General features: G+C 54.2%; 1 protein-coding gene across 2 annotated transcripts in view; it reads left to right on the top strand.

Moving 5' to 3' along the window:
- The window catches only part of KATNIP (katanin interacting protein), a 34,195-nt gene that overhangs the window by 18,105 nt on the left and 1,085 nt on the right, over positions 1-15,005 (top strand). For both annotated transcript variants that reach the window (XM_035131801.2, XM_060282639.1), the window contains 14 exons: positions 343-483; positions 2,680-3,499; positions 5,514-6,254; positions 6,959-7,167; positions 7,556-7,631; positions 7,958-8,135; positions 8,987-9,152; positions 9,413-9,570; positions 9,673-9,737; positions 10,014-10,124; positions 10,670-10,809; positions 11,816-11,917; positions 12,911-13,071; positions 14,627-14,715. In XM_035131801.2, the coding sequence (XP_034987692.2) occupies positions 343-483; positions 2,680-3,499; positions 5,514-6,254; positions 6,959-7,167; positions 7,556-7,631; positions 7,958-8,135; positions 8,987-9,152; positions 9,413-9,570; positions 9,673-9,737; positions 10,014-10,124; positions 10,670-10,809; positions 11,816-11,917; positions 12,911-13,071; positions 14,627-14,715 (3,157 nt within the window). The remainder of the gene's footprint in view (positions 1-342; positions 484-2,679; positions 3,500-5,513; positions 6,255-6,958; positions 7,168-7,555; positions 7,632-7,957; positions 8,136-8,986; positions 9,153-9,412; positions 9,571-9,672; positions 9,738-10,013; positions 10,125-10,669; positions 10,810-11,815; positions 11,918-12,910; positions 13,072-14,626; positions 14,716-15,005) is intronic.

Genomic DNA, 15,005 nt, shown 5'->3' with positions numbered 1-15,005 from the left:
CAGGAGGGAGGTGGTCAGAAATGCCCATCGCTCTTAAAGGTCCTGCCTGCTAATCTGCAAGCCGGTGTCCTGTTGGGATCCTGGCAAGCTGCAAAGCTGATTTACTTTGATTAGAATACCCCCCCCCCCCGGGGTTTGACCCAGGCAGCGGCTCTCTGGAGCTGCAGGGAGGCTGCCACTCGCTCTCCCCGAGGCAAGCCTGGCTTCCCCCAGGAGCAGGTGGGCATGTGGCTCTGGCCCTCCTCTGCCCCCCCTTCTGCTCTCCCAGCTGCAGCAGCAGCAGCGTCCGGGCTCCTTCCTTCCCAGCCATCTGCTGCGAGGGTTTACTTCCATGTCTCCTAGGTCAGCAAAGAGCGCTTCCCCTGGACGTGCCTCTTCCAGCCTCCAGTGCAGCTGTACTTCGTGGTCCGAAATCCCAGCTTGTCTGATGACTTTGGTCTATCCCGGATCAGGATTTGGAATTACAGCACCCCTGTGCCTAGTGTAAGTGATGGCTTTGGTCTTGGCCACCTCGGGGTGTGGCATGTGCTGTTCTCAGCTGTTTCAGTATTGTGTTAGCCTTGGAGAGAGGGGAGGGGAGGGGAGGAGGGGTTTGTTTTTGCCACTGCTGCAGAAATGCTTGGATGATGCCTTCAAAACAAGACTTGCCCTTGAGGCTGCATCGTGAGAATTTCCAAACAACAAAAAGAGCCTGCAGAGTTTCGGACTGTCCTTTCCCATTTGGAATTGGCTTTTGGGCATGATCAGAAAGAAAGAGAGACGTTACTAGGAGATCATGCCGTAGGGGGGGAAAAATGCCTTGGGATCTGCTGTTGCTGCCGCCAAGTGGGGCCTGCAACAGACAGTTGCAGTATGGAGTGCTCCTGATCAGGGTTCTAGCCAGCCTGCCCTACCTCCTATCAGGACACTCCATTTCTTAGGCACATGGTTTTCCTTTCCCTCCCACAGTAGGCAGACATTGTTCTGTGGTCCCTTCACAGGCTGAGTCCTCAATGGGCCGCTTTTTCAGCTTTTTTGCCCCATTCAGTTTCTTCTCGTACTCAATATTTTTTTTTATAAACCTTGACGATCCAGCTGGTCTTTGGTTGGACACTAAGCCTCTGTTCGCAATGCTGCTGGCAAATGTGGTGCACAGCCAAAGCCACCCCCTACAGCAGATGGCAACCGCTTCATGGTTCTGGAAATTTGCTGTGAGAATTGCTCAGAGAGCCTGCTGGGATGATTTGTTTAGAATGGCTCCAGGTACTGAGCGAAAGAGGATTTTCTATTCTGGATTATAGATGAGCTAAGCCTTATCCTCCATGACTCATTCTCATCTGTGCTGTTAGAGAGACAGTACTCATATGGCAGCGCAAATAGAAGGGAAATGGGGAAGCCGAGAGCAAAGAGGGAGGCCTCATACAGCTTTCAAAGCAGATCAGGAGTGGCTGGGGGAACCCGGCCAGATGGGCGGGGTATAAATAATTTATTATTATTATTATTATTATTATTATTATTATTATTATTATTATTATTATTATTATCAGGAGCAACCCTTTCCCCTGGGAAACAGGTGGCAGGGGGGCAGTTTGCTTGCTGGTCTTCTTGGGAGTCAGGTGCTTGCCTGGTGTAACTCCAGGGTCTTGAGAACAGGTCCTGAAGTCCAGGCTCTGACGGGAAGAGGAATTGTCCAAGCCCAAATGGAGCAATTGTGAGGGTTAGCAGGGATGGCTCACCTGTGGTCCTTCAGGTGTTCATGGACCCGACTCCCATCATTCCTGACCATTGGCTTCACTGGCTGGGAATGATGGGAGCGAAGACTCCAACAACATCTGGGCAGTCACAGGTTGGCCATCCCTGGTTTAAGGAATGGAGAGAAACACGGAAGCTTCAAAAAAGCAGCCTCAAGGGCAGCGGGCCAGCTTGGGAGGAGTAGGTAATGGTCTCATCCGGGAGTGTGGGGGGAATCTGTGGCCCTCCAGATGTTGTTGGCCTGCAACCTCCATCATCCTTGATGGGCCTATAACTGTATAAATAAATCTGACCTTACCATAGTCCTCCTCTGTCGGCCATGCCAGCTGGGACTGATGGCATTTGGAATGCAGCAAGATGAAGAGGGCGCCGGGTGCCCCATCCCTGCCCCGAATTGTGCTTTAGCATCACAAGAACAAGCAGCTCTCATGCTCCCTCTGCACTTCTGGCGTGGCACATGGAGGAGTTCAGAGCTTTTGCTTGCCTTTTACATTAACAGCCGTTTAGTGTGTTATCTGAACCCAGACACTGAGGCTGACTTTGATTTATTAAAGCAAACCAACTTCTAACCATAAGCTTTAGCTTAACCACTCTTTAGGGCTTGGGCAGCACGCTAATCTAAAGAGGAACTTCCCTTCCCCACAGCCTCACCTGGTGGCTGGTGGGAGCACATGAGTCTGAGGCTTGCACAGGCTCGCTCTTGTAACACTAAACCATGGTTTGGTGTTATGCCTGAACACAGCCAATTCCTCAACACCTACAGGTTTAATTGTGAGGAAGATATTGGTACCCCTTTACATGTGTCAGAGCTGAAGTGCTTTGCATATGTTTTTAGCTCTCTCTTCACATCTTATGAATTGGGCTTCTTTGGGAAGGCATGAATTGAAAACCACTGACTTTTGCTTGGCTCCCAGACCCAGGTCCTTTTGTTTTTCTGTGTGTTTTCAGGATCTTGACATCGGAGCAAGAAACATCATTGTCTATGTGGATGGAAACCTTGTATTTGCCGGTGAACTGCAAAAGGGCTGTGGGAACGAGGGCGCTGATGGCAGCAGCTGCGCCACCATTGAGCTCCCAGAAAGTTGCTCCGTTCCTGGGAAGGAGAGGGAGGGAAGGGGCTGGGGCGCGGCAGATTGGAGCCACGAGCCAGGCAGGGGGCCGTTGACTCTGAAGCCTCCCTTGGGGGGGAATTGCTCCGAGGAAGAGGACAGCTCTCTTGGCCTGGTTAAGTTGAAGCAAAATCTCCAAGCAGCACCTGGCTCAGTTTCGAGGGAAAATGTCCATAGCCCCCTCTCGCCTGAGACCATGGAGCCTGCTCATTCCGACGACGATGTTTCTCTGAGTGAACAAATGGAAAAACTCTCTGGAAGGAAATTGTCTCAGCTGCCTGGCATAGAGCCCCCCTGCATCCTGCCCGCTTCTGAGCCCAAAGAAAAGAGCCGCCTTTGCTCTCCTAAGCCAAACCCATTCCCCTGGCTTGAATCACAGCGAGCCCAGCTGCCCACCCAGACCGTTGGGAGGGGCTGCCTAGGAACAAGCGACAGGAGCCCCCACCCCTGCCCAGATGATCTAGAGAGATCCCACCTTGAGTCCGCCGAGGGGAAGCTGCTGGCAGGCACCAGGAAAGAGTCAGCCGCCGGCTTGGACTTCCTGAGTCCCCTGCCCAGCAAGTGCAACTATGCAGCCGACCTGCTGCTTCCCGGGCGAAGCCAGGGAAGGGAAGAGTTTGGCCATGCCATCTTCAAGGAGGAAGCCCCACCGGACATAGGTAAGAACTGATCCCCAGCCAGCTTCCCTTAGGTGTCCAATCGGGTCATCTGGTTTTCTGGGGGGACCACCTTAGACAGCCAGCACTCGCCTGCTGGCCACAAAGGGGAAATGTGGCTACAACTTCTTCCTTGGCACAACTCACCCGCCCCGTCTCCTTGGGATGCCTTGACGAACTCTTGAAGGAGAGGTTGCTTATAATCACACAGCGAGCAGTGGAGGTGGAAGTGGCAGTTATGGGAAGTGACTCCCTTGGCAGCTGAAGGAAATCCCCCTCCCCTCGCAATCTCCCCATCCTTCAGCTGCACTCACTAAGTGCCTAGCCTAGAGAGCCTGCACACCGTCTTCCTGGTAGAATTGGGGACTATGCAGACCCTTTCAGCCTGGCAACTGCGGTGGTTGGAGAAGTTGCCACAGGAGGGTTGCTTCTAGGAAGTGCCGCTATGGCTCCTGGGGCTGGGGGGGGGTGTATGCTGATGGATGGATGGGCCTTCCTCCCTCCCTCCCTTGCCTGCATTCAGAGGTTGGCTCTGGTTGGCCATGCTGTGATGCTCTTGCTCCCCTCCCCTCAGCTTGAAGCTCTGTCGGCTCCTGCCGTGTGGTTCTCAGTGGGCAGCCCCCCTGGCTGTTCTGGGCTGCCCTTAGGTGGGTCTCATTGGGAGGAAAAGAACTCAGGGGCAGGGAGAGCTTCATCTCTTCACTGCCTGTGTTTTTTCAGGGCCAGGTTGGTTTTCCCGGGCCAGGTGCTCAAACGGCCTTCCTTCCTTCTTTTCCTAACTTCAGGAGTTCATCTCCTGCCCTGGGCTGTCCTTTCATCTTCTAAGAAGCAGCCCTTTCTATATCCTGCTTGATGGGGCTGTGCTGGGGAGCTTGCAGGATGGGGCTCAGCTCTGAGTCACATTTAGCTGCAGCATTTCTCAGGAGGGAGCAGCAGTCTGTGAAGTATGTAAGAGCAATTTGTAGCCAGAGGTCTTAAACCCCTTGATTTTCTCTGCTTAAATCCTAATTGTTTTGTTCAGGGATGTATTTTATCTGAAACAGATCTTTTAATAAGATTCTGTTCTCTTGTAAGAAATCGAGACCCACAGGTCCCGGGCACATTCATCCCATTGGCAGATGTGGGGATGTGGCCTTACGAGAGCAAATTGACGTCTCTGCCTGGCTTGTATCAGTGGCATGTAAAGCTTACGTTATTGGATTTCCTGCCTTTTTGCTACATCTCTTAAAACCTCCTTTCACAACAAAGCCATGTGCCAACTGTGTCATGCGTCAAGCACGCCTTGGCTTGAGCCGAGTCACGCGCAGACTCTTCCTCCTGTAGATGTTGTGGGTCCAGCACTCAGAAATGTTGTGAAAAGGGGGCACCTCTGAGCATCCTCTAAACTGGGCTGGAGAGCCTGCAGCCCTCCAGGTGTGGCTGGAGCCCAGCTCCCAGCAGCCAGCATGCACAGTGGTCGGGGAGGGGTTGTAGTTGGTGAAAGAACACACACATCATGTGCAGAAATGCTCCAGCAGCACTGGGAGGCCAGAATGGGAGAAGACTCCTGCCTGGCATCCTGAGGAGCCCCTGCCAGTCCAAGGGGCCTGGCTCAGCGTAAAGCAGGTTCCTGCGTTCCTACAGTGGGAGCTGCCTTCCAGCTCCATCTAGAGGACTATAGGTTCCCCACCCCAATTTAAACTGTACAGCTTACTTCCCATGAAGCTCAAGCTTGAGAACCGTTAGTCCATTTTGATAGCTGGCTTCCAAATGCTTTGGAGAGTCTTAGTTGTAGGAGTCAAGCTCAGCCTGGCTCAGAGCCACCCTCTGCTTTGGGGTCTCCCTCATCTAAGGGTGTGTGAGCTCCCTCGGTCCCCAGAGGCAGATCTTTCCATGGGGCTCTTCTTAGCAGAGCAGCAGGGCTGTGCTGTGAGACCCTCTTGTCCCTGGTTAAGCTGGGCTTGCAGTCTTTGGGGGCCGGAGGCTTCAGCCAAGCAGGCACCAGAGGCACTCTCTGTTTCTCCCTCCTTCCTTCCAGGTGAGGCTCTGCTGGCGAAGGGCAATGCCACCCGGTCTTCCCGAGCAAAGTGGGGCAGTTCCCAAGAGGAGGTTCTGCAGGAGTCCTGGAACTCCCTGCTGAAGTTCAATCACTTGCACCATGGCCGAATCTCCAACATGGACTTCCAAGGGGACATTTTTGACGAGTTTCTCCACCAGCAGAAAATCAGCCGGCAAGGAGACCAGAAGCTGCGGGGGAAGGAGAGTGGGCAGGGGCTGCCCAGGCGCCAGGAAGGGGAGGGCTGCTTGGACCTGGAGGACGGGGGCGACTTCCAAATCCCGGTCCTGCCTTTTGGGCAGCGCTTGAGAATCGAGATCCACTCCACCTGGGGAGACAGGCACTACGTGGGTCTTAACGGGCTGGAGCTCTTCAGCTCCAAAGGGGAGCCCATCCAGGTTGCCAAAATCACAGCCAACCCCCCCGATATCAACATCTTGCCCTCCTATGGCCAAGATCCGCGAGTGGCCAGCAATTTGCTGGACGGGGTGAACCGGACTCAGGACGACATGCACCTTTGGCTGGCTCCCTTCACCCCTGGGAAATCCCACTGCATCTTCCTGGACTTTGCCCAGGCCTGCCAGGTGGCCATGGTCCGCATCTGGAATTACAACAAGTCCCGCATCCACTCCTTCCGGGGCGCAAAGGACGTCACCATGCTGCTGAATGAGCAGTGCATCTTCCGAGGGGAGATTGCCAAGGCTTCTGGGACTCTGGCTGGAGGTGCGCGCGGGGGGGGGGAGGCTTTTAAGTTTCTGCTTCTAATTATGCCTTGCAGAGAAAGCAAGAGGAGCTGGCTCCCAGTCCTGGTCACACGCCCAGCCCCTTCCCTCAGCTGTTACTTGCCTTGGACCAGGAAGTGCTTAGTTATGGGAAGAGATGCGCTGGGAATAGAGAGGGTGAGGGGAAGGGAAGGCCAGGCTGCTTTTATCCCGTATTCTTATATTGTGAACCACCCTGAGATCTTTGGGTGAAGGGGCAGTATATAAATCTGAGAAATAATAGTAATAACTTGAAAGCAGGCTGTTTGCGCGTGTGCCTGCAGCCCTTCTGCCCTTCTGGAGAGGTGCCCCAGCAAGCTCTCGTCTCTCATATCCCTTTGTCCCTTTGCTTTTGTTTCTTGCTGATGGCTTAAACAGCCCCAAACCCACAGCCATCCTCAGAAGCGATGCTTCTTTTCAGGGGGTGTCCCAGGGTGCGCAGTCCCAGCACAGGACCCAGTATGAAGCACCACTACAGCCTCTCCTGGTCTGCCTTCCTGGTCTGGGTGTTGTGGGATTTGGTGCAAAATAATTGTTAGGAGGGGCAGGGGAGCAGTGGCTGCGTAGATCCTTCCTCCGGCAGACCTTCCTGTTGGCTTGCAGAAGAGGTAGGAAGAGGGCGGTTTTAGCGCTTGAGTCGTCACCATAGAGTTGACCATGTTTCAGCTCCAGAGCAGTTTGGAGACACCATTCTGTTCACCACGGACGACGACATCCTGGAGGCCATCTTCTGTTACGACGAGTCCTACGACGAGGAGGCAGAAGGCGCCTGCAGCCTGAGGTACGAGGAGGAGCTGAAGAGGCCGAGAACTGCAGATGGGGAGGGGGACGAGAGACCCTTCACGCAGGCGGGCTCACGGACAGAAGACAGACAGGTAAAGGTGCCTGTCGTGAAAAGGCTGGCTGGGGAAGAGGTGGCGCAGAGGCTCGGTCTAGAAGATAAAATCCAGGCGATAAACATGCCCTTTGTTGAACTGAATGCGTCAGAAAGTGGTCTCTAACCCAAGCAGGGAGCTTTGGCCGGGAAGGACCTTACTGCTGTGATTCCTGGCACCCCTCATGGGGAGGGGGGGTGGATGAGCTGGCCACCTGTGCTGCAGAGAGAGAGGGGACATGGGCCAGGATGTGGTGGGTCTCTGCCCTGCAAGTCTCGAGGCACCTTTTTCCTCCCCCAAGTGCTCCTGTCATGGAGGAACAGGCGGCCTTTGCTTCTGTTGAACGCTAGAGAACAATCTACGTCGTTCTAACCGGCTTTCGTTTCAGGGCTGGATGCAGACAGCTGTGCCAGATTCTGTCCCTGGGATGGTGACCAAGGAACCAGGTGTCTATACTGGGAAGTGTAAGTCTGACTCTGCACACACGGCTCCTGCTACTTTCTCTCAACGGTTCCACTGTGTTTGCTGCCAGGCTCTGCAGAGCGGTGCCCCTTTGCCCCCAGCCTCGCCTCTGGCTTCTCCCCCTCCTCGCTCGGGGGGGGGGCGCTTTTAGTGCCCTCTGTCCTCAGCTTTCCTTCTTCCAGGAGGCACCTCAGGCAGGCCATGGATGCCTCTGGACCCTTGATTTAGGGTTGTGCATATGTGGCCTTGACAGTTTATAGTGGCCTCTTCTTTATAGACCTTTCTCCTGGCGGCTCACTCACTCCGCTGCCTGTCTGCCTTTGTTTAGGCCTTCTGCTGAATTTCACCGTTTCCTGGGGAGACTCTCACTACCTTGGACTGACAGGGCTGGAAGTGGTAGGAAAGGAGGGCCAAGCCATCCCCTTTTCTCTGGATCAGCTCTCTGCCTCTCCACGGGACCTGAACGAACTTGCAGAGTACACAGATGACTGTAGGACCTTAGATAAGTGAGTATCTCTGCAGGCTGCTAGGACAGGAGAGAAAGCGGCCCTGTGTGTGTGTGTGGCTGTCTCTTCCTCCCCAGGGTGCTTCCGGGAGGGGCTCCTGGGGTCCAAGAGAAGTGCCGCGGACTGCACTGTGCCTTGGACATGTTCATTTAAAACATTCCTGCCTTGGCCCATCTAATTGTCACACTGAGCAACAGAGCTGGTGGGTCTTGAGACTGGGGCAGGGCCTGCAAAGTGTAGCCATAGAAGGGGCTCCCCCAAGTAAACTCTGGGGTGATGGTGAGGGGCCAGTAAGAAGGCCTTTTTGTGGTGGTGGCTGAAAGCTTGTGGTCTCCCTGGAGACAGAAGAGATGCCGTGGGCCTCCTCCGTGGCACAGGAATAGCAAACACCCTTTTCGAAGGCCGAAAAGCTCAGCCAACTCGTGCAAGTTTGCAAATTGGGGGGAAAACAAACCACCACAGGGAGGAGGTGGTTTGGTGTGTTTTCAATTGTAATTACAGAATGCTGAGGAGCCAACAGATGGCAAGTGAAGCTGGCCAAATTGAAATTGAAATTTGGGCAAAAATCAGACTCAAGAGATTTGCCAAAAATAAGAAGAACCCTCTGGAGTGAGCTTCTCTCTGCCACCTCCATTTTGGGTTCCTCCCCCCCCCCTTAACATTGTTATGCAGAGCAGTCCTCTGTCTTCCTCGAAAATGAAGTAAGAAAAGTGATGACTACTACTTCTTCTTATATTAGCATTAGTATTATGCCCATCTAACTGGGTTTTCCCAGCCACTCTGAGCGACTTGACACTTTTCCAAAATATTGTACCTCTTTCTCTCAACTTCCCCCCCCCCCCTTCTCCTAGATTAATTGATGGGATCAACATTACTATGGAAGATGAGCACATGTGGCTCATTCCCTTCAGTCCTGGAGAAGCTCACGTGGTCACCATCCATTTCACACGGGCGGAGAGCATTGCTGGGCTTCGCATCTGGAACTATAATAAATCTCCCGAGGACACCTACAGAGGGGTGAGCGGACGTCCTGAGCCAGCTCCCAGAATGCACCACGCTTCCCCTGGATGTGGCCCCAGGCAGCAGGAGGAGGTGCTCTGTGGGCCAGTGGTCACCCTGGGCACCTGGAGAGCATCCTGTGGGCAAAGGGGGGCCTCCCCACCCCCTCCAAGGAGCGGCTGCCTGTCCCTGGCCAGGCAGCCTCCTCCGCAGGAGCCAGGAAGGCTAGTGTAGTGCCCCGGCTCCTGACCGCTTTCTCTGCGTTTTCTTTTCCGCAGGCAAAGGTGGTCCACGTCTCCCTGGACGGTTGCTGCATCTCCCCTCCGGGAGGCTTCCTCATTCGCAAAGGACCCGGCAACTGCCACTTTGACTTTGCTCAAGAAATCCTCTTTGTAGACTACCTGAAGGGTCCCCCGGTCATGCCAGCCTGCGAACGGTGAGGGACGTGTGCCCTCTGGGGCTCTGCGCCCACTGGCATGTGCATTTAGGAAGTCTGGTGCCCTCAGGCCCCCTGACTTATGTGCTTATCTTTTGGCAGAACGGAAGTGGGGAAGGCAGAACAAGCCAGCATGGACTATGAGGCTCCCCTGATGCCCTGCGGCTGTATCCTTCTCTGTCCGGCCTGCCTGCCCCCAGGCCCTGTGAACTGGTTTGACTGGTGTGGGAGGGGGAGGAGGACCCTGGCACAGCATAAACCGCCTTGGGATTTGTTTGCATTCCTTTAATCATCATCACCCTCTGTACTGTTTTGTGGTGTATCGTTTTGTGTTTTGCCGTTTGAACTACGTTCTCTGTTTTCTTTGTCCCCTGCTGTGGGAGGCCAAGGCCCAAGAGATGGGATGCAAACATTCGCAATATTTCCTCAACGTCTTTCATCAGTCATTTTCCAGTTCCAGCTTCTTACAAGTTGGGGTGATCCGTATTACATTGGTTTGAATGGGCTGGAGCTGTATAATGAACGCGGGCAGAAGATTTTCCTCAGTGAGAACAGTATCCTTTTCGAGAAACGGCTGGAATCTGGGAAAAGCTACGCTGCAGAGGAGCCCCCACAAATGAAACATGACCGTCTGGGGGGGCGGAGGGGGAAATTCAGCTGGAATTAGTGTCATGGGGAGTTTTGTAACCCCGGCCTGATCTGCCCCATTTCTTCAACTCGGGACCAGAACGGGGCCTCCTCCAATATTGACCAGAGATGCAAATGCCCTCATTTAATTCCACTGGAGGGTGGGCAGCCCACTTGGCAAGTTTTTCCAATGACCAGAGACTGCCCTCTGGGCAGGATTTGGCCGACCTCCTTCTGGGTGGCAAAACTGGCACTCCCCCTTTTGCTCACTAGCTTTTTGCCACGTTTGCTTCCTTGCGGAAAGAAGCTTTCCTGAGGTTGCAGCCTGGCATTCAATCTCCCTTGCACTGGGTGGGGCTCACATCCAAGGGAGCAAGGCCTGCCTGTGCCTTTTCCTGGGGAGGCCTACTGGCTTGTAACAAGTTTGCGCAGCAGACAGCTCGGACGTTGTGCTTGACAAAGCGCCCTTCAGACATTGCGGCTTTCCCAGACAGCATCAACATATTGGAAGGCGTCTGTGGAGACGTCCGAACACCAGACAAGCTCATCGATGGCGTGAACGACACGACGGACGGGAGGCACACCTGGCTAGCCCCCATTCTCCCTGGCTTGGTAGGTCTCCTTTGCATATTCTGCCCGAGCTTTTGCATCAGTGCCGTGCGATGCCTCATGCAGCCGGGCACGTACCTGCGCAAGTCCTTTCCTAAAGTAATCAGCAGCTGTCTTCGTAGCTCTGGGCATGTCAGAGCCCTGGCGTGGGAGCTCAGCCCCAGGCTGTCCCCTGCAGCCTGAGTTTAGGGGCAAAGGATCTCTGTCGCTGCCTGCAAAGCTGATTCACCAGAAGTCAGAATAGGAGATGAGCCTTCCCACCTGTGCCAAGGAGCAGGCAAAGGTGCCAGGAAAGAGCCTGCAAAGAGTGGCCTGCTAAAGGACACCCCCCCCCCGAAGAGTAGCTAGATAATCTTTATTGTCATTGTCCCCTACAGAACAATGAAACTGAAAAGGAGGAGGAGCTGGCCAGGGAGTTGGTGTTGGGATTAGGGCTGGGAGATTTCTGGTTTTCAACATCGTGAAAACCAGCTAAATGTCGCGATTATACTAATGTATCACAATGTCTGAAAAATAAGGAGGAAGCTATGTAGAGACCTTGACTGGTTTCACAGTTTACCTGCTTTGTGATTTTTGGCAGCACCTGCTGTTGTGATTCGCTGCCCCCTGAAGGAGGAGGCAAGAGCAAAGTTAACAGGGGCTGCAGGAATCAAGAGGCGGCTTGGCCGGCTGCACATTGTGATTTTTGCATAGTACACACACATCCCATGATTCACGATGTATTGCCAGGTCAAAAATTGTGAAACCGATATCATGATCTGGACTTAAAACCACTTTGGGATGATATATTGCCCTGCCCTAGTTGTGATGGAGCCACGAGCTTTGGGATTGGCAGGCCTTTCTGTCGCTCATAATGGGATGCTAAGAAGAGGTTATCCAGGCATTTCACAACTCCTTTTATTCTTTACAAATTATCTGGAATTTGGTTTCCAGGATGAGCAAGAAATATATTGTCGGTTACATGAATTCTGTTTAATTTGTGCCCCTGTGTTGTTGCTTCCTGTGGCAGGTGAATCGCGTTTATGTCATTTTTGACTCGCCTACGACAGTCTCCATGATTAAGCTGTGGAATTACGCAAAAACTCCCCAGAGAGGAGTCAAAGAATTTGGAGTAAGTGACGGCGCCCCAGAGCAGCTTATGAACCCTCTTCTTGTCTCTCTGAGGGCCTTGTGTCCCCATTGCCAACCATGTCCACCAACTGGTTCAAACTGACCCTCCCAGGCCAGCCTTGGCATTGCTGGGCAGAAGGGTTCCCCCTGGCAGAACCTCCTTGCAGATTGAGCCTTAGAACCCTCTAAAGCGGCTTCTGTTTTGAGCCTGCTTTCATTTATCTTATGGGATTGTGGCTTGTTGTTTTTTAACAAGTTGTTGGATGGATGGTACATAATTAATGTGTTTGTTTTGGGGGGGAAAGCTCTCCTCCTATGAGCTGGTGGAGCTGCCCTTCTGCAGAGATTCAGACTTTTGGTCTTGCCACTCACGGACATTGACTACTGCAGCCCACCCCCAACTTGGTGCCCTCCCACAGTTCATAGATTCATTGATTTGTAGGGTTGGAAGGGAGCCTGAGGGTCATCCAGCCCAACCCACTGCAATGCAGGTATCACACCTGAAGCACCCATGACAGGTGGCCACCCAACCTCTGCTTAAAAGCACCCAAGGAAGGAGAGTCCTGGACTGCGGCTCCCTTCCCCCCCCCTGCTGGTTGGGATGATGAAGAGAAGCCTGGTCTCCTGTGCTTGGCAGCAGCTCTTCAGGACCCTCAGGCAGGCGAGGGTCTCTCTCCTTACCAGAGAGGCTGCCAGGGACTGAACTCCAGGTCTGCCTGCTCAGGGGCTCTACTCCTGAGCAAAAAGCTCGGCCTTCTCTGAGACTAGGATTACTGGAGCTGGGTTTGAGGCTCAGCCTGTTGCTGGCTGCTAGGCAGGCCAGGGCTTGGGGCTGGGTGGTCAGCTGCCTGCTCATCTCCCTGACCTGGAAGTCCCTCCTTCAGGCCAACTGGTCCCTTGACCCTCAGGTGGTGATGGGGGAGGGAGCGGATGGGGGGATTCTTCCATCTTTCTCACTTGTCAGACTGGGCTCTTTCCTCCTCTTCCTGCCCAGCTCCTTGTGGATGACCTGCTTGTCTATAACGGGATCCTGGACCTGGTGAGCCACCTGGTCCAGGGCATCCTCCCAACCTGCGACCCCGTCGTCCCCCATCACACCGTTCTCTTCACGGACAACGAGAAGATCTGCCGTCAGGAGAAGAACTCCGTCATCAGGTAGGCCTGCCTGCGTAGCAGCTGGCATGGAAAGCTCTTGTGGCCAGCTCTGCGCCCGAGTTAGGCACCTTGAAACAGCTGCCCTTTGGGTCTGAGGGCACCTTCCTCAGGGGCAGCAGCCGCAGCAGCCCTCCTCTCTTCATGGGTCCCAGACATGGACCCCTGGACCCGTCTCTCCATTTTGGAGCAACAGCTGTCATCTCCTTTGTTTTCAACTAGTTCCACGCCCCAAATGCTTGTTCTTTCCTCCAGTGAAAGGATCCACAATCAGTGGCTTCTTGCCTGTAAGAGAGTCGGTGCTTTGTGTCCAGGAAACTGTCCACACACACCCCCGCCCCCACCCCCGCTGCCCTTGCCACCCTCTGGTTAATTCACTGTTCTGATCCATTTCCTGCCTGTGGCCAGCCTAAAAGCTCAGCAAGGCTGCAGTCGAGGGATTTCTCTCTGGGTGGATATAAGAAGAAAGCAAAACCCTCTGACATCAAGGCCAGATGAAAGCAAACAACAAGGAATAATCTAATTTGACAAGCATGTTCTGGAGAGGGTTTCTCACTGAGCATCTCTGGGGTCAGATAATCCTCTGATGCAGGAGCGGAAAGGCTGTCGAGAGCCATGGCAAGCGGCAGCAAGAGGGAGGGGAGGGGGCCCCCAAAGCCATCTGTCTCTGGAAGCAGGTTGGAGCCCGACCACAGCAGCGCTGCTTCCACCAGCCCCAAATCGTGTCCTGGTTCCTCGTTCAGAATTACCCAAGGCCGGCGTCTGTGCACATGCGGAGGCACAAGAGGAGAAGGGGGGGCTGCTGGCAAACAGAGGGGCAGCTGTGCATGTGATCTCTGGGGTAGGGCAGGGCAGGGGGCATCGGGGGGGGGGGCTAAGAGCAAGGCCTGCACATCATCCCTCCCAGAACTGGCTGGGGGGTTGGGGTGGGAACAGGAGGTCTTGCCTTCCCTTGCTTGTGCCTTCCACTCTTCCTTTCTCCACCCCCAGCTTTGCTCTTCCTGAGATGACCGGGGTGGGTTGGGGTGGGGTGGGGAGGGCAGAGAAGGGCCTCTCCTCTGCTCTGGCCAACAGCAGCAAAAGAGAGGTCAGGAAGCTCCCCCAAAACTTCTTTGAACAGGGGCCAAATGAGGCATGTGCTCGCTTTTTCTTTACTACATAGCAAGGTGTGTGTGTGTGTGTGTGTTCCACTCTGGTTCCTTTTGCAGCTACTCTTTAGTAAAGAAAAAGGCCCGCCCCCTGATCCACAGCTGAAAGGTGGCCAACGGGCAGATTCACTACATCTGCCTCCACTCAGCTGCTGGACTTCTAGAGGAGCCCCTTGACCATAAGAACTTCAGAAGAGCCTGCTAGATCAGGCCGGGGGGGGGGCAGCTAGTCCAGCACCCCCTTCTCTCTCTGTGGCCTAGAAGCCCACAAGCACAAGAGCAACTCTCCCCTCCTGCGGTTTCTGGGAGCTGACCTTCAGAAGCCTTGCTCCTCATGGCCGTCATGGCGAGTGGCCGCTGCAAGCCCACTCCTCTTTCTCTTTCTCTTCCTTTTTCTCTTGGACTGACAGCAATTACATAGAAGACCAGGACGTGCGGATGATGAATGAAAACCAGATAATTTCCTATTCGAAGAAGAAGCAGGTGCCTGCAGACCCAGGTGGGCTCCTCTTCTGGGGCTCCTCGGACGAGGGAAGGCAGCCCTGGGGGGTCTTTCCAGGGAGCCAGAGGCCACGCTCCCTTGGTGGGGGGTGGGAGCTGCTTTGCTGTGGCTGCTCAGCCTCTTTAGGGGAGGGCTGAGATTGCTGCTCCCCTTGACTGGATCCCTGCCCAGGGGGAGGGCCCAGATCTCTGAGGAAAGGCAGCTGCTGCTTCTCCTTGATGGGTGGGGTATTAAGCATCATGCAGTAACAGCAGCACATGGTCCCCAACAAAGGAGCCCTTCAAGGG

The sequence above is a fragment of the Zootoca vivipara genome, chromosome 14, assembly GCF_963506605.1.
Source record: "Zootoca vivipara chromosome 14, rZooViv1.1, whole genome shotgun sequence".
Lineage (NCBI taxonomy): Eukaryota > Metazoa > Chordata > Lepidosauria > Squamata > Lacertidae > Zootoca > Zootoca vivipara.
The sequence above is the reverse complement of the archived record's forward strand: the minus strand, read 5'-3'. Positions and strand labels throughout refer to the sequence as shown.